The sequence below is a fragment of the Vicia villosa genome, linkage group LG5, assembly GCF_029867415.1.
Source record: "Vicia villosa cultivar HV-30 ecotype Madison, WI linkage group LG5, Vvil1.0, whole genome shotgun sequence".
NCBI classification, from domain to species: domain Eukaryota; kingdom Viridiplantae; phylum Streptophyta; class Magnoliopsida; order Fabales; family Fabaceae; genus Vicia; species Vicia villosa.
Window position 1 is genome coordinate 124,387,462 of NC_081184.1, and position 26,123 is coordinate 124,413,584.

At 36.1% G+C, this 26,123-nt stretch overlaps 5 protein-coding genes across 14 annotated transcripts; 2 read left to right on the plus strand and 3 right to left on the minus strand.

The window, feature by feature from the left end:
- The first annotated feature begins 1,153 nt into the window (after positions 1–1,153).
- Positions 1,154–3,303, plus strand: LOC131602342 (reticulon-like protein B17). 2 transcript variants are annotated; one of them, XM_058874427.1, is made up of 8 exons: positions 1,154–1,758; positions 1,910–2,060; positions 2,145–2,219; positions 2,315–2,456; positions 2,573–2,642; positions 2,746–2,811; positions 2,895–3,017; positions 3,121–3,303. In XM_058874427.1, the coding sequence occupies exons 1-8, from the start codon at positions 1,257–1,259 to the stop codon at positions 3,279–3,281; spliced, it is 1,290 nt and encodes a 429-aa protein (XP_058730410.1). In that variant the 5' UTR covers positions 1,154–1,256; the 3' UTR covers positions 3,282–3,303. The 2 variants fall into 2 exon arrangements, with proteins under 2 accessions (XP_058730410.1, XP_058730408.1); XM_058874425.1 differs by having other exon boundaries at positions 1,155–1,758; positions 1,907–2,060.
- Positions 3,304–3,489: 186 nt separating this feature from the next.
- Positions 3,490–5,226, minus strand: LOC131602341 (putative pentatricopeptide repeat-containing protein At1g10330). Its single transcript, XM_058874424.1, has one exon. The coding sequence runs from the start codon at positions 5,049–5,051 to the stop codon at positions 3,663–3,665; it is 1,389 nt and encodes a 462-aa protein (XP_058730407.1). The 5' UTR covers positions 5,052–5,226; the 3' UTR covers positions 3,490–3,662.
- An 89-nt stretch (positions 5,227–5,315) lies between these two features.
- Positions 5,316–7,475, plus strand: LOC131602343 (uncharacterized). Its single transcript, XM_058874428.1, has 6 exons — positions 5,316–5,644; positions 6,218–6,373; positions 6,468–6,600; positions 6,688–6,727; positions 6,901–7,046; positions 7,149–7,475. Exons 1-5 carry the CDS (start codon positions 5,402–5,404, stop codon positions 6,986–6,988), a joined length of 660 nt encoding a protein of 219 aa, XP_058730411.1. The 5' UTR covers positions 5,316–5,401; the 3' UTR covers positions 6,989–7,046; positions 7,149–7,475.
- Positions 7,476–10,374: 2,899 nt separating this feature from the next.
- Positions 10,375–12,564, minus strand: LOC131607223 (protein NUCLEAR FUSION DEFECTIVE 6, mitochondrial-like). Of its 3 annotated transcripts, none has more exons than XM_058879244.1 (3): positions 12,332–12,561; positions 12,103–12,224; positions 10,375–10,613 (listed from the first exon to the last, which is right to left on the minus strand). In XM_058879244.1, the coding sequence occupies exons 1-3, from the start codon at positions 12,475–12,477 to the stop codon at positions 10,606–10,608; spliced, it is 276 nt and encodes a 91-aa protein (XP_058735227.1). In that variant the 5' UTR covers positions 12,478–12,561; the 3' UTR covers positions 10,375–10,605. The 3 variants fall into 3 exon arrangements, with proteins under 3 accessions (XP_058735227.1, XP_058735226.1, XP_058735225.1); XM_058879243.1 differs by lacking the exon at positions 10,375–10,613 and adding an exon at positions 11,136–11,341 and having other exon boundaries at positions 12,332–12,563; XM_058879242.1 differs by lacking the exon at positions 10,375–10,613 and having other exon boundaries at positions 11,680–12,224; positions 12,332–12,564.
- An 11,198-nt stretch (positions 12,565–23,762) lies between these two features.
- Positions 23,763–26,123, minus strand: LOC131602344 (F-box/kelch-repeat protein At3g23880-like). Of its 7 annotated transcripts, none has more exons than XR_009284044.1 (4): positions 24,914–26,123; positions 24,392–24,492; positions 23,939–24,040; positions 23,763–23,847 (listed from the first exon to the last, which is right to left on the minus strand). XR_009284044.1 is itself a non-coding variant. In XM_058874429.1 (2 exons), the coding sequence occupies exons 1-2, from the start codon at positions 26,112–26,114 to the stop codon at positions 24,444–24,446; spliced, it is 987 nt and encodes a 328-aa protein (XP_058730412.1). In that variant the 5' UTR covers positions 26,115–26,123; the 3' UTR covers positions 23,763–24,443. The 7 variants fall into 7 exon arrangements, 1 of the variants encoding a protein (XP_058730412.1); XR_009284043.1 differs by having other exon boundaries at positions 23,939–24,043; XR_009284048.1 differs by lacking the exon at positions 23,939–24,040 and having other exon boundaries at positions 25,177–26,123.

The following is a 26,123-nucleotide window of genomic DNA, read 5'->3' on the forward strand; positions in this document are numbered from 1 at the left end:
TTTATGTATGTTTGGTTCAAACGAGGGGAGGGGAGGGGAGGGAAGAGATTTTGGTTAAAAATGTGTTTGGTTCACGAGGGGAGGGGAGGGATTTTGTTAATAATTTACATTTTTATCCTTATGATTTTATATTACTGACATGATATTCAAAGGTGAAAATTTCATAAATAATTTTTTTGAAATAATATTTGTAATATTGAGTGATTAAAAATTTATAACTTACCACATAATATTAAAAAAACTGAATACACTCTATACGTATTATAACTTTCGGCGCAAAATTATCTATATGTTGATAACAACTTTTGAATACATAAAATAACTTATTGTCATATATATATATATATATATATATATATATATATATAATAAACAAAATAAATGAATGGTTTAAAATTTTATATAAAATATATATAATAGAATATATAATAAAATTAGAAAAACATTATTATAAATAAACATAAAAATTAAAATTATAATAAAAAATTAAAATTTTTAGTGATTATAATTTTTATTAAATAAACATAATAATTTTAAGATAAAAAATAATTATAATAAGCAATAGAGAAAAATCACAAAAAAGGAAGAAGCAGACGAAAGAAAATAATAAAATAAAATTGAAGGTATTTTAGTAAATATATTAATTTATTAAATATCAACAGTCATGTTTCCTCCCCTCCCCTCCGAATCCCCCCGATTCGGGGGACGCAAAAAGTGTGATTTGGAGGGATTTTGCTCCCCTCCCCTCCTCTCCTCTCCCCTCCTAAAAATTGAATCAAACACAATTTATTATAAACATTTCCTCCCCTCCCCTCCCCTTCCCTCCATTTACCTCGAACCAAACACACCCTAATCAAAATAATATATATTTTTCTATATTTTGGTTTGTTTTATACGGGAGTTTTTTTTTTTTTTTTAACTTTGGAAGGATTTATTACAATGTTTCTTTCATTATTGAAATTTTATCATTACAAGACTAATTTAATACAACTTCTAGTAGTATTAACAAACCTAATAAAGGCTTTGCAAAAAAAAAAAAAAAAACCTAATAAAGGAAACTATAGATCGCATTTATTTACCGTTAAAGCTTGTAGCCCCACCTCATCTCTACTAGATTTGACTTATTTAAAAGGAAGTTAACAAATGACTTCTATAAAATCGCTTCTTTCTCCAACGGCTACAACACCCAAAATCACTTCACTATCATTTTCACTCATTCAACAATCTAGTAACAACAACACTTCACTATAATCTTCATGGATTCTTCCAATTCTACCCCTCACCGTCATCACCACCGTTCATCAGAACGCCGAACCAATTCCCGAACCTCTCCCCTATCCCGCATTGGTGAAATAACCGCCACCGAACCTCTTCGTATATCACTCGACCTCGATCAATCACCAACCATCGCTAAAAAGCCACCATCATCGCCTTCACCGCTATCTCTTCTCCGATCTCCAAAATCTCCAACACGATGTTTTCCACTCAGGGAGCTTCTTCTCATGTCCCCTCCGTCTTCCAGGAAATCCAAGCCGAGGTTTGATGACGAGATGCAGGAGTCGAACAGTCTGAGAAGGCGGTGTAGGGCGAGTCTGTCTTCGCCGAGAAACTCGCGGAGGTCGAGACGGAGATCCGAGGTTGAGGTTAGGGAAGAAAAGGAGATTGCGTTGATGGATGAGGTTGGGAAACAAAGGAAGAGAAGAAACAGTGGGAGACATAAGAAGGATAAACTCAGTTTGGTGCCTTTTCAACCACCAAGTATGTGATAGAGAATTCATTTTGAAAATGGATTATACATTTTGCTTTTTGATTGTGATAGAGATTTTGCTGTTATGTTTATTTGATTCCATTGTATGTTATTTTGAAGTAGAGATTGATAATTGATGTGTGTTAATGTGGTGTTTAGAAGCTGAAGAAGAGAATGGAGGCGATTTGGATCGCATTGGAATGTTGATTGCTGAATTAATCATGTGGAACGATGTGCAAAAATCAACCTTTTGGTTTGGTTTTGGATCTCTTTGTTTCTTGTCTTCTTGCTTCACCAAAGGGATCAATTTTAGGTCTGCAACTGTTTTTTTCTCGCCCTTTTCTTTGTTATGTATATAGTGGAAAATTCTGAGATTTTTTTGTGCTTGTTGTTTCAGCATCTTTTCTGCTATTTCACAATTGGCAATTCTATTTTTGGCTCTTTCTTTTATCTCAAATTCTGTTTGTCAAAGGTATAGTTTTGCTTTTTATTTTATTTTTTATGATTGTATTGTTTTTGTTTTAAGTGATGACAAAACTAATGAATTTACAACTTGTATATGTTTAGAGAGCAAGCTAAGCAAAGTGGTTATGCCAAACTAAAAGAAGATGATATTTTGCGTCTTGCAAAATTGATTCTTCCTGCTTTGAATTTTGCAATTTCAAAGACGAAAGGGCTGTTCTCTGGAGAACCATCTATGACACTGAAAGTAATCCATGTTACCTTACTCGTAGTTAATTCTCTGATTGTCTGCAAAATCATGCCAATTTTAGGGTTTAGTCGTTGGTTAAGTTTTTTTTTTTTCTTTTTCTGGTTGTTGCGCAGGTAGCTCCTTTTCTTCTACTAGGAGCACAGTATGGCCATCTTATTACAATTTGGAGGCTCAGTGCCATTGGTAAGACAATATTATTATTACCTATTAGTGTTCACAGTATGAATATATTATTTATTTTTCATATCTTTGTTCTGATATAATAGTAATACATATTTATGAGCAGGTTTTTTTGTCAGCTTCAGTGTACCAAAGCTTTATTCTTGCTACTCTGCTCAGATCAATCAGCGAGGTATAATTCCATCCATCAATTGACTAACATCTGTAGGTCTTATAAATTTTTTATATTGTAGATAAGTTTGTTTTTATATGCAGCTGAGTGCTTGAAATTGCGATTGTTGGACTCATGGAGTGCTTGCGGTCACAAGAAGATAGTGGTCATGTCGGCCCTTATTATCTTTTGGAACCTGTCTTCTATAAAGACTCGAATCTGCACAGGTAATTTTCTTAGTTAGCCACTTGCTGTGTCAATCATTCTGATGTGTGCAGTTTTCAACCGTGTTTGCTGATTTTTAGTTTTACAATGTAATTTTCTTCGCAGGATTTTTATTGGTTGTAATATTCAGATGCATTCGACAAAATGTCCTACAAAAAGTAGAAGACAGAGAAGCATATGCGGCAGACAAGGAACAGCGACATGTATCATTAGTTGCAGAACCAGTGGATGAGAAACCACATCAGGCACTACAAGTTGCTGCCTAACAAGCGGCTGCCTAACAGCAAGGCCAATGCTAGAAGTTCATTCGTTCATTCCTTCATACTTAACACGAACCTATATCTTACATCTCTTTGTAATAGTCATAATTCTCCTAATATATTCATTTCATAACACTTAGCACGTGTATGTATCTAACATCCATACATGGGGCATTTCTTTGTAACTAATAGTTTAAAAATAAAAAATGTGTTATTCAACAATGAGCAATGAGAAATTCTGTATGTGTTTTCTGATTGGTGGGAATACAAAGTACTTTAGCAGAAAGCTGTCATCAATTGATTTCTATCAATGACAAGAAAGCAAGTGACTCGAAACTATGTACAATAGAACAAATAGATAACATATTTAATAGAGAAAGAGTAAAATTATGTCAAATGAACCATACTAAATGCTGGAATTTTGTGAATTCCAGCTTCCATGATTTCTTTCCTTAGATCAGCAGCATGATCCCATCTTTCTTTCTCAGCATTCATGCTTGACAATAACAAGTATTGGCCGCAGTGTTGCGTCTGCAATTTAAGCGTTTTCGTTATTTCTTCTCCGAGTTCAATAGCTCCATGAATCCTACATGCACCCAAAAAGGCACCCAGTACAGATTCATCGGGCTGAAAAGGCATATTTCTTATGATATCAGCAGCTTCCTGAATATGACCAGCTCTTCCCAAAAGGTCAACCACGCATCCATAGTGCTCCATTACTGGCACTACATGAAACTCACTCGACATCAATCCAAACAACTCCAATCCATCCCTAACAAATCTTCCACGAGCACATGCCGTAAGAACTGCCACAAAGGTAATGCTATTCGGTTGCAACCCTTGACGCTTCTTCATCTTTTTAAACAAATCCAGTGCCTCCTTCTCTCTACCATTGGAAGCCAATGAAGAAATCATTGCATTCCAAGTACAAACCTCTCTTTTAACCATTACTCTAAAAACATTTACAGCATAATTCAAGCACCCCATCTTTCCATAAAGATTTATCAATGAAGTTCCAACAAAAACTCCCAAATCAACCCCTTTCAGCAACATGTAACCATGAACTTGCCTTCCAAAATCAAGAGAAACCTTTCCTTCTAAACCAGCACATGAAGATATCACACTAACATAAGTAGCCTCATTTGGTTTTACCAAACAACCCACAACATCCTTATGAGTCATCATCCTCCCAAAAAACCGAATCGCAGCACCGAAACTCCCATTCAAAGCATAACCATTAATCATAGTAGTCCACGAAACAACATCCTGGTAAGGCATGGATTGAAAAAGCGACAAAGCACACTCCATGTTACCATTCATTGAAAAAGCATTGATCATTGCATTGGAAGCAACAAGACAAAAGAGAGGAACTTCCTCAAACACCTTTTGGGCACAAACAATGTGGTTGTGTCTTGCATAGAGTACGAGAAGAGTAGTCAGCACAAAAGGGTCAGACAAGACCCCACGTTTGAAGGCTTGAGAATGAAGAGACGCGACAAGAGAACGAGGTGATGATTTAAGGAGAGGAGGGAAAGTGTGAGTGTTGGGTGAGACATTGTTGGAAAGCATGTGAGTAAAAATGACAAGAACCTTGTTGTGATTTTGAACATGATAGGCTCTTATGAGAGCATTGTAGAGAAGTGTTGGCATCCATTTGTTATGGTGAAAAAGGAGGTAACCCTTGGTGATTACAAGAGAATGAATCTGCTTCAATTGTTTTGGGTACTTCAAGCAACGTTGTGCAAGTTGCAACAAACATTCACCTGAATAACTCATAACACCAGAAACCTTAAAAACAATCAAAACCTATGCATTTTGTTCTAAGTAAAACTGAAAAACCTTCCAAGTTTCTCTTCAAAAAAAGGTACTATAAATTAAGATTTTGAAAAGAAAGATTTTTGTCACTGATTTTGAAGACCCAATTGGGGAATTGAAAAAAAAAAACGATTTTTATATTTCATTTTGAAAAAAACCATTTTTATTGAATTTGGGAAAAAGGGGAGTTGAGTATGAAACGCTGCGTTTTCGCTTTTTCTTTGTTTCAGACTCACAAGTCACACCACATGTTAGTCTTGAAATAAGAATAAGATTGAAGAGCGAAAAAATTGCGTCTTTTTCGAGAGGGAATGGACGCGCTTGGATTTGGGAGTGGGTTTAGCGGCTTCTGGAAGTGGAATCCGTCACCGGATTCTCAACGGCGTCGTATTCGGTCTAATTCGACTTCGCCTGGTTCCGTCGTCGGAGGTGGTTATCAGTTCCCGGTGAAGCAGGCGATAACCGCCGCATCCCTCGCTCTTACTGGTGACACAATTGCTCAGATCAGTAACCGTTGGAGCAAAGGCAAAGACACTGATGGAAATGCCTCTCAGGTAAGGGTTACTGTTAGATTAAAATTATCAGAAAAAAAAAAAGAACTTTGAGTTGGTAGTTTTATGAATTGTTTTTGTAATAGTTGATTAATTTTGTAGGAAATTAGTGTTATATATTGATTCGTTGGATGTAAAATCATAGGTCTCGAAGTCCGCAAATCCGATAAACTATATTTCTAGGTTGGACTTCATCACCAGGGTTCGAGCCCTGGTATTCTAGCCTTGATACTCACGTCACGGTTGTGTGTGTGAGTTTCTAGTGGTTATTATCACTTCGTCTATCGATAAAAAGAAAACATAGGTCTAGAAGGTTCAGCTGAAGTGTGTTTTCTTTTAAGTTTGAAAGAAGAAGCTTGTTTTTTAGGTGTATCCATCTATATTAAGATTAATGTAAGTGCTGCTTTTAGCCACTAGAGAAAAACAGTTTGTTCTTCGTATTGCAATATGTGCTGAATGGTTTTTGGGTTTGGTCATGTTGAGAGGGTGAATGAGAGGTGTTATTTGTTTATTTTTGCATAAAAAATACATGGTGATATTTTGGAGTTTGTTATTAACCAAATGGGTTTTCTGTAGGATGTATTGTCGAGGCTTCTTTCGGAACACGACTTGCTACGTGCTCTGCGAATGACTTCCTATGGATTCCTTTTCTATGGTCCTGGTTCTTTCGCCTGGTACCAGTTGCTTGACCATTGTCTCCCCAAACCTAATGTCCAGAACCTAATGTTAAAGGTATTATGTTTCATCTATGAATTATATTTAGTTTAATTTATAGAAGCATGCAGTGGTGAAGGATGGTGATTGATTCTAAAATCTCTTTTGACAGGTTTTACTAAACCAGATTGTATTGGGTCCGTGTGTGATTGCTGTTGTCTTTGCATGGAACAATTTATGGCAACAGAAGCTCTCAGAGCTTCCAGAAAAATACAGAAGAGATGCTCTTCCAACTTTACTTTATGGTACAAACAAACCTCATTGCCTAATTGTTACTCTGGACTTCTGATATGCATATTTCTAATTCCTTTCTGTGGAATTTTTTTGTTCAGGGTTTAGATTTTGGGTTCCTGTCAGTGTGTTAAATTTCTGGTACGCATGTTCACATTCTTCAATTTAATATTCTATTTATCGTTATCATTTCCTCTCACATACATGATGTAGCATTCAATTATTCTACTAATTATCTAGTTATTTGTGGTTTGAATTTGCTTAGAACTTGATGAGTCTTACATTCCTTTGCTATTTTTATGGAATCTGTATAGGGTGGTGCCTCTTCCAGCTCGAGTAGCTTTTATGTCGATGGGCTCAATATTTTGGAATTTTTACCTGTCATCAACTATGAACAAGTAAAATGAATGCAGACAGATACTACCAGTATTTTGCTTTGTTTCAAGTTTTTTACAATGAGGTATCATTTCTATGCGAGATTATATTCCTCCTTTATTATGTGTTTGGTTATACTTGCACTTAAGCTGTAACATTAACATCAACCCTTATCGTGTATTTGTAGGTTTATTAACATTTCTGTTCCCTGCAAAAGATTTTACACTTTGAAAGCTGACACATTGAAAACCAACTTTGTTCTGCAGACGGCTGGGAAATCAGACTCTCTTTCATATATAAAGTGATTATATAGGTGCTAGATTTTTAATTAGGAGTTGTATTTGGGATAATTTGAGTATGTTCTTATGGATAGTTGTTGAATCTGATTATACAAAAACCAGAAAAATATGCTCGGAGGCAGATTTTAGGTTTAGTGTTCCTTGGAATGTTCTTTAGTATATTACAATACTTGTTGGAACATTCATTAATGTCCCTTGTTGCATGTGCCTCAAAAGGGTTACCCCAATTCTTCCCTTATAATTGGTTGCTTAGTTTGCAGAAATCAAATTTATAACATTAAACTTTTTATTCATATCTAATCTAATCTGAATGTATTCAGTAAGACCTAATCTCGGAAAGCGGCGCGGTCAATCCAAAAATGGAAGCGGCGCGGAAGCGAGGAGCTGACGCTATTTCAGCGACCCCGACACTAAAAACTAAAAATTTTAATGACACTTACATGCTCAAAACATACTAACTTAGGATAAAAAAAACTCAAATTTCATTAAGTCTTCGAAATTAAATCCAAATACATATTAGCATAAGTCTTAAGCAAAACATTGAAACATACTTCCAAATAACAATAAAATTCAAGAAAACATACACTTAAGCATCTATAACTTCATCATCTTCATCCTCTTCATCTTCACCTCCACCCAACCATGGGTTATTGGTATCAATATCACCATCCATGATCACAAGATCAATCAAAACATCACTTTCAAACCGCTCTTTCAAAGTTTGATTATACTTTATAATCAAATCTTGCAACATTTGATTGTACTTCAAATTTGCACCATACATACCAATAGCTTCAACCATCATTTTAAAACTTTTTAAATTTGCAACATCAAAATCAATTTCATTCCGATAAAAAAAACGAGCTATGCTTGCCTTCAAGTTCGCTTGCCTTCCCTTTGTATTTTTCTTGGATGATGATGGTTGAGTAGAATTAGTAGGAGGAGTTGACATGACTGTTGGTAGAGGCAGAAATCACATAACAGAAGAAAAAACTAAATAAAAGAAGCAGAAATAAAGATATGATGGTGCAGAACCAAAATACCTGAAGCAGAGTTGATGATGTGGGATGGAGAGAAGAGAAAGATGGAGATCGATGATGGTGATGGGCGATGGAGAGTTGCGGGGAGATGATGATGATGTGCGAAGGAGAGAGGCGTGTGAGAAAGCAAAGCGAGCATACAGAATTTAGGTTTTTTTTTTTTACGTTTTTAACCTAATTTTTATACCCGACCCGACCCAGTTTGCGAAAAAGAAAAAGCGGCCGGTTGGAGCCGCATCCGAACCGCTCTGAGTCTCGGTTTCGCGGCCGCTCAAGCCGCTTCTTCATATCACACTATACCGGTACCATGGGAAGCGGCTTGACCGGAAAATCTACATCGCGCCGTGATATCGACCGCTACAACCACTATTAACAACATAGCCTAAATGCGTGATATCATAGGATCTTCAGTCATCCTCAAAATATCACCATGCTTCTAAAAGTGTAATTTCATAGTACATAATTTTTCGAAGGGCATTATTTGTTCAAGATTGTAAAATGTGTTATTTTTCAATTGTATCTTTTTTTATTACAAGGAAAGAGGCAAAGAAACACACTAATAGTTATCACACATATAACTTTTAAACCACCCAAAAAGACGTGAATTCTGGGGCACATATAACTTTCAAATCCAACTCCAACAATCCAAATTAGTGTCTTGATGATTCAAATGAGAAGTTAACGACATATAACTACTCGAAGTTCAATAAATCTCATTGGAAGAGCCATTCCAAATTAGAACATCCTCAAAATTATTATCCATGGTATTATGAATGTTATCACTGACTAATTCTAAAAGAGTAGTGCCAAGTCTCTAAAATATCCATTGATCATTCTCCTCTACATCTTTAACTTTGATCTTTGTGTTACTAATATGAACACAAGGAACCAAATTGCAAAAATAATCATTAAATGTTCATTTGTCATACCAAAAGGAAACCTTCTCACAACCAATCCTATAAATAAGTCCATCTTTCAGGACATCTTAAGCTTTGACTATTGCACACCAAATGCAATAGAAGTGGTAGAATTCCTTTTAGTTTTAATTCCCAGGCCTCCTTTTCATTTAGATTTGGCTAAGCTAAACTAACCAATCCAATAATAAGGGAGCAAAAGGTTTTGCATTTCGTAGTTAGGTCATCGATTCATGAAACAGATATGTTTTTACAATTGAAAGAGGGGTGTTGTTTTCCATATATTATACTATATGGTTATAAGGAAAAATAACTTATGTTTAGATATATTCATACAAAAATTAATTCAATGATAAATTTCAATTTAAAAAATCATATTTAAATTCAAAATCTAGAAATTCTAATTTTAAATAGAATAAATTCTATTAAAAAACATAACCAGTTCTACATCAATCAAACAAATCAAAATCAATTCTAAACTGTTTTAATTTGTTTTTGCCTCTTTCCAAATAAAAATCAATTCTATATCAACTATCCTGAAAATATATACATCAATCAAACAAATCAAAATCAATTCTAAACTGTTTAAATTTGTTTTTGCCTCTTTCCAAATAAAAATCAATTCTATATCAACTATCCTGAAAATATATACATCAATCAAACAAATCAAAATCAATTCTAAACTGTTTAAATTTGTTTTTGCCTCTTTCCAAATAAAAATCAATTCTATATCAACTATCCTGAAAATATATACATCATCTGAAACTTGCATTCAGTTATCATTGCTTATACATGAAAATGAAGATACGTTGCTTTCAAATAGAATAAATTCTATAAAAAAACAGAACCAATTCTACATTAATCAAACAGTTGCAATATATTAACTGCAGATTATTTTGGGGAATTTCTTCAGAAAACAGATGCTAAGTTAAAGCTTCTAAATCATCTAGTAGAAAAAGACAAGGAATTCAGCTATTGCACTATTTATTTTGCAAAGTGATTGTATTAATTAATTAATCCTGAAGGAAACTTCGTGTTGAAGTAATTTATTACGAAACAGTTTGAAATAAAATTTCCATTTCATGACAAACTGAAGAAAAACGAATGGTTATACATCAGACATGTACAAAATCAACTTTTATGAGACAGTAACATTTTGTAACTCCAAATTAATTGACATAGAAATGAAATATAACTTTGTTAATATTTCCAACATAATCTCAATCCCGTGCATTAACATGTATCGAGATGCTAAGATACCCTTACAACAAAACTGCCCAATGTTCGGAGAACGGATGGCAAGCCGTCTTCTTATACCGACGACAGAAACAAATTATGGCAATGAAAGTGAAAATCAAGGCTCTGAAAGCCAAAGCTGATTTAAAGGGATATCACAGACCTATACAAACAAAACATTGAATCAGAACTTGAAATGATAATCCTACATTTTCAAAAGTTCCAGCAAGAATGGCTCAAACTCAAACTACATCAACTACAAGAAGAAAAAAGTACAATTTCGGTAACCACCACGTAAATATTGAGCATAATCTTTATTGGATTCTGTAGTTATCACACATCATGACTCATCTCCGGCTGAAAGTAGAAAAGAAAAGTAATGGAGAACACATTATAGACTGCCTAACAAACAAAAAGATCAACAAAAGTCCTAACATAAACAAGTTTCGATGTTAATAAAAGTGATCTATTCAACAGAAGTTCTCCTACAGAATATCAGTATCGGAATCCAGTCAAACATGAATACTGTGTGATGCAAGCAAATCAGGTAATAAATTGCAGTACAGCATCATGGTCACTGTTCTTATCTGGTACTCGATAAATGATGATAGTTTTCAAGATGCACAAACATTGGAAAATATGATTCACATAGAGAAAGATTTAGAGAGAATAAGATAACTCGCAGTGTAAATTAAGAGACATTCTGCATAACAACAATCAAATTCAGGAGCACACAACTGTGCTCTAAAAACCTAAATAATATCAAATAATTAGTTACAGAGAAATTATTCCTAGTAGCAACAAAATCTTTTTTGTTTAAAAGCTCAAAATATCACAGGAAGTTTCAGCATCCACCTTTGTTTCCCGCTCTTCAAATAGTCTGCTTTAGGCCTACAAACAAAAAGAATGTGTATGGTCTTACTAAATGATTTAGTTGGGTGTTTGATATACGGAGGGGGTGCGGGGAAAAGTGAAGTAGGGAGTAAACTAATCCGTCAACATTTGGTACAGGATTAGCACAATTATGGAAAAAATGTTGTCAAGGATCAAATTGACAAACTTCCCTGTGCCTACGTTTATGTATTTATCTAAATGCATCATCGCCATATATTAAATCTCAGTCACAAGAACTAAAAGAAAACATACCCGAAAAAATAATTGTAGAAAGAACATCAGGGAATCCTAGAGATGCTTAGCTACCTAATTCAAAATTAAACCAATGGTCAGGAAATCAAAACAGAGACAAACTAGCAGGCCCAAAGCGAATGGGCACATTACACACACAGGTTTTCTACAAGCTCTAGTTCAACTACTTTTAACTACATAAAACCGCAAATATTTTCTAAACCTGATTCTAAGAAATCTTAGTATTAAAGATGCCAAATAACACAAAAGAGAGTAAGTTTCAACTCAGTCAGAGTAAGGAGTAGTTCATATATTGCACTCATTGATCAATCAATGGTAACGTTCTTATTCAATTTCCTCCAAAATGCACCTCATGCTACATAGTATTCAAATCCAAATGAATAACCAGTTGTAATTAATTCATATTTGTTTACAATTAACAATGCAACTAAACAAAAACAATTCAATTTGCACAAAAACACGTCGAATTTTCCAAAAGTATTATCAAACAGTTTGATTGATAATACCTTCTGAAAGCCAAGCGTAGTTGCGGCTCGAAATGGAAAGCATGGAGGTCATGAGCGCAGAAGCAGTGACCGTGTGGTAAGGCATCATGGATTCCACGCAAAAACTCAATTGAACCGGAGACCTAATCACATAGACAAAACTACTGTCAATAATCGATTGTGAATTTGGAAAATGAAAACAAAACACCGAGAAATGAAGTTTCCGGTGGATACGTCTATTGATTATCACCTGAATGTGGACTGTGATGGCGAGGGAGGTTTACTGGAGGCGGTGCGGAATGAGGAACGAGCTGGTTTAGCTTCCGATGCGACACGAAACGCTGATCTGGCTGAGGAAGAAGATCGGAATATTGATCTGGCGGCGGTGGAGGCCATTGTAGTGATCGGAATTGTTGAGATAGGTGTAGGGTTTTTTGGTTTGGTTCTGTGGAGTCCAAAACCCTGATAGTAGAAACTTTGGTCTCTATCCCTTTCGTGGCTATTGGGCTTGGGCCTGAGCCACAAAAAGAAAATGAAAATGTATTTCCGAAAAAAATTGACAATTTCTTTATCCACCCCACAAACTTCTTAGATACTCGCGTGAAATTTCTAAAACGCCTTTATATTTCGGAAGTGCATCTCCGAAGTCATAAAAAGGGTGATTTCGGAGATGCATCTCCGAAATCATTATTTTTTTAAAAATAGGGTGTTTTCGGAGATGCATCATCGAAAATACGCGTTTTGCAGTTTAAACAAAACAGCCTCCCCCTTTTCATTTTACCCTAAAATATAAAATTTCCAAAACTTGCTCCATTTCTTCCTACTACTATATTTAGTTTGACATCTAAAGTTTCTCTACAACATTCAAAGGCTACATTAAAAGGTTCAAATTTGTAAGTTTCACAACCTTAAACTCTAGGATTGAAAATCATATTAGGGCTGTTAGAAATTAGCAAAATTTTATAGGGTTAAGTTATTATATGTCAATGAGTGTGTTTAGATAGGAAAAAATGGATTTTGAAGCATTTAGGGCAAGAAGTGAGTTTTCTGCAGAAATGGAGTTCGCATGTGTTTTCGGAAGTGCGTCTCTGAAAACACCTCTGACCAGTTTCAAAAATGCACTTCCGAATTGTACTTAGAATTGTTTTTTTCTTGATTGTTTCGCCTTCTTACCGGTTTCAATTTTTTCAGGAAAATATCAGGAAACCAAGCACGACTTAGACAAGGTAGGGAGACCCAGACCGCATCGACTCGGCGCGAGCGCGCGGTGTAACACCCTTTTAAACCCCACGACAATTATATAGAATTCAGAGTAAACATAAAAACAAGGGTGCCACAATTAAAATAAATCAATTTATCATAAGTCAATTGTCATGCTACACTTAGGAACAAATCATCAAATTATCATAATCATGTTTCTACACAACGGAATATTTTTCAACGGATAAGCATAACATCATCTATGCAATATCCCACAAAATAAATCCAAAAACAAACAGATAGAGTTAAAATCAAAACTCTATACTAGTGTTCCCCCATTGTTACAATATCAAAGCATGACACCGACTCGAACCAACATAATGGATAAACTCTAAGAGTCATTTTCACCGAGCACTAATGTCGCTACTCCTCAATCTTAAAAATGTCAACAAGTAAGGATGAGTCTCATTCTCAATTAATCAATGTTATGCACTCATAAGCAATAAAACATCATAATATATCATTCACCCAATTTGGCATATATTCAGATATTCAATTATCATTCATTAATCACAACAAATACAACACCAAACATAACACTGAAATCAACTTAATCATGTTATGACAAGGATGCATATGACTAACTGACATTATGCATGTGGTACCAATAATCCGTGGAATTAATCCACCTGACCGATCTACGCCTCATCGAGATACGGCCCACCGACACAAATTCCATACAATGGGAATTATGTCCACCATCGATCCAAACATCACCGGGATCCATCACCGAATGCATATGAATGAATGCACACATATAACATACTTAAAAACATCACCGATCCAATGCACCGCATCGTCTCACCATAACTCACCATAGTTATCACCAACAAGTATGTACATGTATCATGCATCATTCAAAACAAATCAATCATCATCATTGATCGCAACAATCACCACATGATCAAAATGAACAATGTCATCACCAATAACTCACCAAATCAACATTGAATGGTATATTCGGTTTCAACACCATCTACAATTATATCAATATAATTCACACCACATATAACATCAAAATCACAGTTATATCATTACAACCTCACCACATTGTCACATTAACCAAATCATGCACAATCATTAAATTATTTACACAATCATCCCAATAATAATAATTACGATTCGTCCATCATCACACCGAAACATTGCCATATCTACGCAATTCCACATATGCACAATGTATATCACCAAAGCAATTAATTAAATTTTAAAATAATTCGGGCCACCGCCCATCTCACCGATTCATCATATAAAATATTTAATTTGCTTTTCAACGCCCAAAACAACACTAAGAAAGGATACACGAATCAAAAGATACACTATTTTAAAGTTTTGGAAATTTCTGCACAGCAGGGTTCGCTCAGCGGACCACTAGCGACGTGAGGCAGAAGCGAACTACGTTGGGACCTCCGCTTAGCGGACCCCCCTCCGCTTAACGGACGTGCGATTTTGTAGATTCGCTGCTCTACGACAGACTTGCAATTTCACACTCCTTTCACCCAAAATCGATTCTAAACGTCATTTACAGACATACAGTCATCACGAACATCATCAGATATCATCAAACATCAAATAAACATACTATTAATCATCAATTCATACAAATTCATCAAGTTTCCCTAAACCTAACAATTTCAAATCCCGATATACCCAATCGAATCGAATCATACATTAATCCATCCTATTACATATAATCGCATAATAGAAATTAACCGGAAGAGTCCCCCCTTACCTTAGCCAAGAATCTGGACTTTTCCCCTTCTTCTCCATCAAACCCGTAAGCCCTTTTTCTCCAAATTCAGCAAGAATCTCCAATCTTCAAACTCACTTATCTCCCTCATCAAGAACTTCCCTGACACGAATTAATATATCAAATCGAAGGAAATTTCGTGTATAATCTGAATCTTCAAGAATTACTTGATTTGGAGCTACGAGCAGAAAGTTATGACTCATTTTGTGAGGGCTGCACCATGAATACGAAAATGGTCTTGTCCACGAGTTCTTCTTCTCTCCCTCTTAGGTTTTCCTCTTCTATTTCTCAATTTACTCTTATTTCTTTATTTTATGACAATATAACTTATTTAATAATGGGCTCAACAACTTAACACTCCCTCATTACTAAATATCACACTTGGCCCAAAGACCAATCTTCCATAATTCCTCCAATTAGTTCAACGAAAATACTAAATAATTCTAAATAATAATTTAATTTCCGACTAAATTAAAATTAAAAAATATGGGGTGTTACACGCGGTACAGCTAGCATCGATACATGGATGAGGTTGAGTACAAGTACCCGTCCAAACGGATGAGGTGCCTGCTGGTTCCTCATCTGGATCGAGGAGTCGGTTGGCTCGGGCGTCTTCCTCTCGTGAGGTGGTACGTGAGGAGGAGGAGGAAGAAGAGGCGAGACATGACGACCCATCGCACGGGGAGGATGATGCGGAGGAGGGCTACCCGGGAGGGCCTACAAACACTATCTAGCTGATTTACTACCATAACCACGTCGCTCGACGTGTTTGAGAGGGAGAGGTAGTTTTTTAACTGTTTTATAATTTAACCGTTTTAATTTTTTTTTGACCGTTTTAATTACACTTGATAATTTAACCGTTTTTATTTAGGTTTTTATTCCACTTTCTCCTAAAGGTCTAACTAAGTTTCTTTTTTGTTTTTGTTGTGTAAGAACGGCCGACCATAAAATCTGTGAACCACGCGCGGAAAATATTTTCTCTGTTTAAACCACAGGCTCAGTGGTTTAATGACGTGGTAGCTGGGAGCGGGCTTGGCGGGTTATGCATGACCAGATATTGTACCATCAGTCACGGCATCCAGGGTGCTTTTGCCGAGTGGTGGCACAAGGAGACGTCTTCTTTCCACCTTCCTGTTGGGGAGTTGATGATCACCTTACACGACGTGGCCTGTCTGCTCCACCTGCCGATCAGATGGAGGCTGCTGGACCATTCCTAGATACAGAGGGTTGAGGCCATAGAGTGGATGGTTGATTATCTGGGCATGGACCCAAACATGGCTGATTATGAGTGCAGAGCGACGAGTGGGGCGCATATTAGGTTCTCCAGCTTGAAAGAGTTGTATGAGAACCACTTGGTGGCGGCAGTGGAGTCGGAGAAGAAGGGTGACGGGCTTTTTACTAAGTATCACCGTGCTTGCGCTCTGCGGTGTTGGTTCACGTTCTTGGTAGGCACTGCACTTTTTCGATACTTTATTGATCTGACTACAGTGGCCTTGTGGAACTGGGGGCAGTTATTATGGTATACCTATATCAGAAGCTGAATGAAGCCTCCAACTGGAGGACCAGACAGTTGATTGGATCATGCACACTCCTCACGGTACGTTTCTTTTTAATTATTTCACGCTTAATTATGGTTCATATTTTTTTCAACATATTATATTACCGTATCGAATTATTTCAATATTATTTCACATTTAATGTATCCTTGACATGGTTCACACATATTCGGAGATCATCGGTTGATTGTCTGACGTGGTTCATACACAATCAGACATCATCAGTGCATCCCTAGAATTGTTCACACATAGTTGACCATCATTAATGCATCCCATCCTTGGTTCACACATTGTCAACCATCATCAATGCGTTTCTGACATGATTCACACGTAGTCGACCATCATAAGTTAACTATCTTCCATGGTTCACATATTCTTGACCATCTTCAATACATCCCTCCTATGATTCACACATAGTTGACCATCATCAGTTGACTACCTTTCATGGTTCACACATAGTTAACCATCATCCTATGAATCTCTGATATGGTTCACAAATAGTTTAACATCATCAATTGACTATCTTGAACATCATCAGTTAACTATATTCCATGGTTCACACATAGTTGACTATCTTCAATGCATCCTTGACATAGTTCACACAAAGTTCACCATCATCAGTTGATTATCTTAAATGGTTTACACATGATTGGCCATCTTCAATGCATCTCTGACATGGTCCACACATAGTTAACCATCATCAATTGGCTATCTTACATGGTTCACACATAGTCTACCATCTTTAATGCATCCCTGACATGGTTCACATATAATTGATCATCTTCTATGCATCTCTGACATGGTTCACACATAGTTTATCATCTTTAATGCATCACTGATATGGTTCACACATAATTGACAATCTTCATTTGACTCTCATCCATAGTTCACACATATTTGACCATCATCTGTGGTGTCTGAATATAGTTAGGAGTTCCACACCTTAGTATGTTCTGTGTGAATACACTCATAGGAGTTCCTCATTTTAGTTTGTGGTGTCTAAATATACTCTGAGGAGTTTCTCATCTTATATTATGTGGTGTCTAAATTTACTCAGGAGTTCCTCATCTTAATTTGTGGTGTCTGAATACACTTAAAGGAGTTCCTCATCTTAGATCATAGTTTAAATCACATAATAATTTTTAGTATAATAAAAAATAAATTTGTATTAAAAACTATCTAAATTATTTTTTATTTAATTTTTACTTTTAATTTATTTGGTAACGTTTAATAGATTATTCAAAAAAACAAGAGTTTGTATAATAGACTATTAAAAAAACAAGAGTTATTATTAGAGAAATGATAGTCGTACATTAAAAGTTACATCTTACACTGTATTTTTATACTGTTTTATTATTTTATTATATTTAATCATTATTTTTTACTTTTTTAAATACGAAGAAGCACATGTCATTGCTGTATTTCATTGGGTGTAGGTATAGGGTGTTAGATTTTAAGTGTAGGAATAGTAGTCCTCTTATTATTATGCATTAAGCATGAAAGTAAGTGAAGCTAACAAAAAAGTAAATATTCAAATGGATAGAGATTTTAGTTGAGGTTCCAAACCCAAGTAAAAAGTAAATATTCAAATGGGTACATATTCTAGTTTGAGGTTTCAAACCCAAGTAAAAAGTAAATATTCAAATGGGTATAAATTCTAGTTGAGGTTCCAAACCCAAGTAAAAAGTAAATATTCAAATGGGTACAGATTCTAGTTTGAGGTTCCAAACCCAAGTAAAAAGTAAATATTCAAATGGGTACAGATTCTAGTTGAGGTTCTAAACCTAAGTAAAAAGTAAATATTCAAAGAGATTTTCTTTATAGACCCCCTACCTTTTTGGTCACCCGCGACGAAAAACCAAAAATACCCCTACTTTGAAAATGCATTTCCGAAGTAATTTATTTTTCAAAATTTTCCTAGAATTCGGAAATGCACTTCCGAAAACATCAAATGGGAGTGTTTTTGGAGATGCATTTTCGAAAACACCCATTTTTTGAGGTTTCGGAAGTATATTTCCGAAAACTGTTCATTCTGCAAAATACATAGCCGCAGAAACAAATCAAAAACCCTAAACTTTGTTCATCATCTTCTCAATCAAAGAACACAGAAAAACCTCAAACACTGAAAACCCAGAAAATCAATCATCAACCATAAAACAAATGAACCCTTTGTCTTTTCTCACAAGAAAACAAAAACAATGGCACTGTCCCAATCATGAACGAAACTTCTCTTTTTTTTCACTATTCAACTCCAAACACAACATCATTAATAACAACAGCATGCTATGAATCAATTAAATAACATGTGAAAAACAAAGTTTAGGGTTTTTATTTGTTTCTGCGGCCGTGTATTTTGCAGAATGAACAGTGTATCTGATCAGTGATCTCCTCCTCTTGATTTTTGTTTTTCGGAAGTATACTTTCGAAACCTCCAAAAATGGGTGTTTTCGAAAATGCATCTCCGAAAACACCCCCATTTGATGTTTTCGGAAGTGCATTTTCGAATTCTGGAAAAAAAATTGAAAAAAAATTACTTCGGAAATGCATTTCCGAAGTAGGGGTGTTTTTGGTTTTTCGCTGGGGTCACCCCCATAGTGGGGTCAGGAAAGAAATTCTCATATTCAAATGGGTATAGACTCTAGTTGAGGTTCCAAACCCAAGTAAAAAGTAAATATTCAAATGGGTAGAGATTCTAGTTTGAGGTTCCAAACCCAAGTAAAAAGTAAGTATTCAAATGGGTACAGATTCTAGTTTGAGGTTCCAAACCCAAGTAAACAGTAAATATTCAAATGGGTACAGATTCTAGTTGAGGTTCCAAACCCAAGTGTTGTGTAATCAATGTTCTGCATTGCCCACCACCAAGTTCTGATTCTCTGTTATCAAATAAAACTTGAGAAATTAATGGGCATTGCTACCCTTTCTCAATCCACTCATCATGCTAGAAGGGAATGCATAACACAAGCAAGTCAAATTTTAATGGCCGTTTCCACAATTTTTTCTACAAGCTCATATTCGTACATCCAAAAGTTCAGGGTCTTAAAATTCCATCTGCCTGATCTGCTGCAAAATAGTCCATACTATGCAGCTTGATTCATATTACACAGCAGATACATGAACTCCACTTGAAAAACTCTGGAGTTTGTCCAATAAATACTCACATGTAACTCAAGTTATAATTGTGATACACACTCTAAACCCTAAAAGTCTCATACTCTCGATTAAAGATTGAGTTGATTGTCAGAGTGTTTTATAGCACATCCTTCAACTACAAGTTTGAGGAGGTGGTTGACATTAAGTGAATGAGTTATAACATTCTGAAATTATCAGTTCATTGTTAGTTCTGGTTACAGTGCTTTCATCAAATGTTTATTTCCAATGAGCATCTTCTTATCTTTAGGTTTGACCAGAGAGCTGCTTCATTCTTAACTTTTATACTTTTAACTTTAAGTGGGTGAGTACGTGCTTCAAATAGGTTACATTGGGTACCTCATGTCTATTAAAATAAGACAACAATTTCTGGATGCACAAAATAGGATTTTTTTTAATAACCAGTTTTTTTAAAAAAATTCAAGAAATAACAAGTATTTCAAATAAATTACATAAATGGCCATTTTTTTTAAATTAACACGTTGTCGCCAGGGGGTGGCGACAAGACTCCAATTTCAATGAATTCGCCAATGGGCCTGGCGACTATGTGCAAATGCTTAGTGTTGTCGCCACCCCCCTGGCGACAATACCTCCCCTTTATTTTATTTTTTTCAATTTTTTTATATTATTTTTTTTAGCTGGTTTTTTTTTCCAGTTTTTTTATATTATTTTTTTTAGCTGCATCCAGCTGTCCCGGTCGCCTCCTTAGGTGGCGACAACACCTAATATTTTTGCCTATATATAGCAGCTCATCATGCAATCAATCTTCATGATTTTCTCCTTCAATTTTTCCATTTTCACTTCGCATTATTGATCATGTCTCGCATAAGGCCGCAGTCATGGCAACGAACATCATCCAGTCGTCCTGTGCCGGCGCCGGAATACAAGAGATGTTATGGGCATGTAATTTTTCCCCGGTCTAACCCCCTATGGCGGTGACGTTTTGGAACATCCGCGACTTCAACAACCTGAAGCGGATTTTGATGGCACAGTTAGAAGGGGAGTACAGTCCCGGGGAAGAAATAAAAAGGATTCAGAGGCTTAGAACAAGGGTGTCGCTTAGGACCGGAGAGACGATCCGTTGGTGGGTTGATGTGAAAACCGACCTTGATACTGAACAAATAATGGACGGAACAGATGACATTGTTTTAACCGCTATAATTTCCTAGATTTTAATTGTTTGTTGTGTTGTTGTGTTGTCTGTTCAAATGTTTCCTTTAGGTAAAAATTTATTTCTAGTCCTAGTGTTTGTTGTTTGTTGTGTTGTTGTAACCCATCTAATTAATGAAAAAAAGTCCATTTCATTGAAAAAATAAATTACAAATATCATTGCACCTAAAAACTATGTTGTGGAGCTAGATCCACGATTGGGACATTTGTTCCTATTATGTCTTACCTCACGACATATACTACACTTCCTCTGCATTTTTTCAGTTGCGTCAATTTCGGTTCTAATACGCCTGCTGTTTGGTCGACCGCTTTTATTCCGACGCATTAAATCGTTATGTCAAACTGTTTCCCCCTTGTAAACAGGCCAATATGCCTCCATCGCTACCACCGGAAAGTAATTGTCTTATACGTTGAGCAACGTTGATACCTTGTAAATTTCTGATACCAATGATAATGCATCAAAGTGAGTATGTGAACATGCTGCAATGACATGGGAGCAAGGCATGCGATAGGCTTGAAATTGGCCACAGTCGCACCAACGACCTGGGATTGAGACGTGATACTGTCGTGGCAGCCCCTGGTTGTGGTCAATTGTTTCTTTGACACTGAAGGTGTGGCCGTGACGGTCGAACTCTGTCACTCGATGAGTGTTCCCCTTGGCAGATTCTTGTTGTATATATTTCATGCAGACATCGCTGTATACCTGTTGTGTTTGTAACACTGAATTCCGCCGCTTACCTCTTGTGGCGAACAAAGTTGCCATCCGAAAATACGTTGCACTAACCAAAGCAGTTACAGATAGGTTTCGTATGCCTTTAAAAATCCCGTTCATTGATTCCACAAGATTTGTAGTCATGTGGCCCCACCTAGCCCCATTGTCGTATGACCTAGTCCATCTCGCTCTGTCAATGCTGTCAATCCACCTCCCTGCATCTGGATTTGACAATGCTATTTCTCTGAGGTAGTATTGAAATCCAGGTTGGTTTAAGGCATACCCCGCGTTCACCAAGTGGTTCTTCAAAAATTTATCTTTGATCTCTCTCATAAAATTTTGTGCGATATGCCTAATACAGTAGACATGCTTAGACGGGGGGTTGTGCCAACCATTTGCCGGACTGTTGTATGCGCTGTCAATAGAAGCGTGTCTGTCCGAAATCAAACAAAGATTAGATTGTGGAGCAACTCTAGCTCGGAGATTCTTCAGAAAGAAACTCCCAGCAGCAGTTGTTTCTCCTTCTACTATGGAGATGCACCAAAGTGACCGTGTGAAGCTCCAATTCAGCATGCATCAAGGTATCCCTGACCCCCCTGAGTGTTTGGAACCTTGGCATCTGCAAAAGGTTAGCCAACAGTGGTACGTACATAATTGGAAGACGTTTGCTAAAGAGCAGCGTAAAATATGGGCTCGTCGTTCCACCACTGTCCTACAATTTCCTGTGGCGCCGGCCGAAATGAAACCAACGGCTGAATATGTCAACAGGTACAGAACGGTCACAAATCCCGAAATGTTTGTGTCTGACCCTTTCTATTTGGCAGACCCGCGAGCACAACAACCATATTTTGGAGGACAGCAACAACAACAACCACATATTTTCCAACAACAACAACAACAAAATTTCCAACAACAACAACCGCCACCATATTTCCAACATCAACAACCACCACCAAATTTCCAACAACAACATTACCCACAACAACAACCACCCAATTACCAGCAGCAACCAATAAACCAACAAACACCTATTTACCAACAACAACAACAACAACAATCCCAACAATACCACCACCAACAACCATTTCAAACTCAACCACAAACTCAACCCCACCACCTACGCTTCCAAGAACTCAATATGGCGAGCTCTTCCAGATCACCACCACTTACCCCAGACATAGGCATACAAGAAGAATACCCGCCATACAACTCATTCGACCAACAAACATCATAATACCCCAACCAACCATTGAACTTCAATACACCACAACAACCAGTGTATTTTAACCAAACCGAACCCACCACCAACTTCCAAAGACCAAACTTCGAGGCCGCACCCACTAGGCGAAATTTCAACCCACCAAGACAAAGCTTTGAAGGCGCCGCGGGCACCCGCCTTTCCTATAGAGGGAATTCTAGAGGTCAAGGACGGCTCACAGACTTTATATACCCGAAATGCATTGAGGGGCCGTCGACTCAGCGATCAATAGGAATTTTATTATTATCGTTAATGTATTTTGTGTTGTTTTTAATTTTAATGTACTTTTTTAATTATAATTAATGGTTAATGTATTTGGTACTTTTTTGTTTATTGATATTATTTTTCCAAACTAAAAAAATAGTTAAAAATAATAAGTAAAAAAAATAATATAAAAAAATTGAAAAAAAAATAAAGGGAGGGTGTTGTCGCCAGGGGGTGGCGACACCACCTATTTTATACATGCATTTGCCAGGCCCATTGGCGACAACTATATGGGTTAAGTGTTGTCGCCACCCCCGGCGACAACGTATATTTTTTTAAAAAAATTGCTATTTGTGTAATTTATTTGAAATACTTGTTATTTCTGAAATTTTAAAAAAAAACTGGTTATTCAAAAAAAAATTTACAAAATAGTATCCTTATGAGGAGAATGTAGCAAAGAATCTTGATATAAAAAATCACAAGAGTAATCTGAAGAAAATAGAAGACCATTGGCACACATTATTTTCTTTTTAAACAAGATAGGAAGGGCATAGCCAAGTTATATTGCAATTTACAATGGACTAATTTTCATTTAACAGAAAATTTCAATCTCACAATTTGAAGTTACTTAGTCTGTTATAATCATTAATAAAATAGAAATAACATCAATGCAGCCATCCGCCTATTCCACTTGAATTATAAATGTTTACTGCATACACAATTATAATCCTAAATTAAAGACGTCAACTTAGGCATATAAAAGAAATGAGAAATCAATATTCAATAGCTAAGATTATAACCGACTAAGCAACTTTGTCAGCTTGAAAATTGAACAATATCTCCATGGTCCATCAACCTCTCCCTTAGTTTCCTGCTGTGTCAATCTCGTCATCGGAATGCAACTGCTAAAACACGTCACACATTTCCATAAACATGTCCAATTTAACACTTTTTGCATTTATCATTAAAAAATGAAATTATGTCGAACCAAGTTCAAAGATGGCCAGAAAGATGAGTAGCCTTTAGGCTCTCGTGTCTAAACAATAAACAAAAAAGTGTATGCAAGAATTAAAGCAACTTGCAAATGACAAAGCGCTATAAAATGATGCAGTTGCTAGCTTTTTTCGTTTGTATCTCAAGCTGATAGTTGCCAAGTGAAATAAAGAGGACTTCAATCACACCATTCAAAGTGTCATTTTTGCAAACCGGTACATCAAGTGATTAAATATGCCATGCAAAGATTTGTAACTTACAGTATTGGAGGGAGATGGCCAGCAACGCAAAGCCGCACCAGTATGAACAGCTTCAACCAAACCTGATGCAAAGGTTAGTGATTGTGTCTTCACAAAAGTTCCTGGCAACAATCCCATAATACACAAATGCCTTTAGACATATAACAGAAGGAGACAGAACAACCTAAGCCTATTACATGATGTAAGCAATTATACTTATTTTTATCAATTTGCATAACACAATCGCGGTTTTATCAGAGTTTCTTGGTGCTGCTGTCAAAACACAAACAGTGTTGGAAAAAAAATTGACGCGGCAGAAATTCCAATATCAGTAGTTGTACATTAATTGAAAAACAAGAGTTTCTATATAAAATGTATTACTAGAGAAGTCAATCCAAAACAAAAGTTAAAAAAATTGTATTAAGTTACCATGACAAAGAAACTACAATACATTATATATTATTAAATTGATATATGAAAGAAAAAAAAATTAAAAAAAGTAGATTTAAAAACTAAATAATAATTATAATAAAAATAAAGCACCATTATTGAAATTGTAAACAGCAGCACTTGATCTTGATGGTCTTGAAAAATAATTCTAGCATTAAGAACATGGTGATATCAAACTCTCAACACACAGTTCTGGGATGTCTTTCAACGTAAAACTAACTTTAGAAGTGTCATTCTTGAAATTGTAAAGAATCAAGATTCTTTCACAAGCCTTTCTAAAGAGCAGCAGCACTTGATCTTGTTCAAAAATATATAATAAAGTTGTCAAGGTAAAAGACTTAGACGGAGGATCTAACAAGTGAGTAACGTTGAACAATTTAGTCCAAGAGTCTTGAATTCCATATTCCTCCATGAGCCAAACATCGTGATCAGAGATTATGCACAAGCAATCCCTCAAGACAGACAATCTCAAATAATCTTTCAGGTCAGTAGGCGGCAAAATGATTTGATAAGACTCGTCGCCTAAATCCAAAGAAACAATACAGCGTCGATGGGTGAGTTGATTATAGGACATCCAATTCATTGAACCGCATACATATCTTCCTAGTGTATAATTAGAGTTAATACCGAAAGGGAAAGGTTGAATGGTTCTCCAAGAAGAATCAGTATTCAAAGTATAAACCTTTGCTTGAGTTGTGCCTTCAGTAACACCATTACTATTAGTGGGGTTGTAAATAACAACCACTTTGTAATCATGAGAAACATGATCATAGCCGAATCCATATGACGTACGAACCCAATTGAGCCCTTTGAGCAGCGAGAGGTTTTCAAAAGGGGGCAATTCCTTAAATTTTGCAATAGATGGATTCCAAAGTACAACAAAAGGTTTATAATCGGTGAAAGTAGGATGATTGGCAAAACAAAGGATTCCGTCACAAGAGCCAACAGCGTAATATATGGAAGAGCGCTTTAAAAGTGGATATTCAAATTGAGTGAAGTTAGCGTCCGCGTCCGTGAAAATGGATTGGAGTGAGTAAGAATTTAGAATATACCTGTACGAGGGAGTGTCGTAGCTTAAACGGAGGACGCGGCGGGGCGTGGTTGACAGGTTAAGGTGCTTTCTAGCAAATTTTGGATCAGAGATTAGTAAATTCCAAGATTTAGAGACGCATCGGAATTGGAGAAGGGACTTCACCGGTAACCTAGTTAGTATTTCTAAAATCAGATCAAAAGGAAGAAGATCAGCGGAAGACAACGTGTTAGGGTTTTTTCTCATGACTTTGACAGATCTCATGTCTTTGGA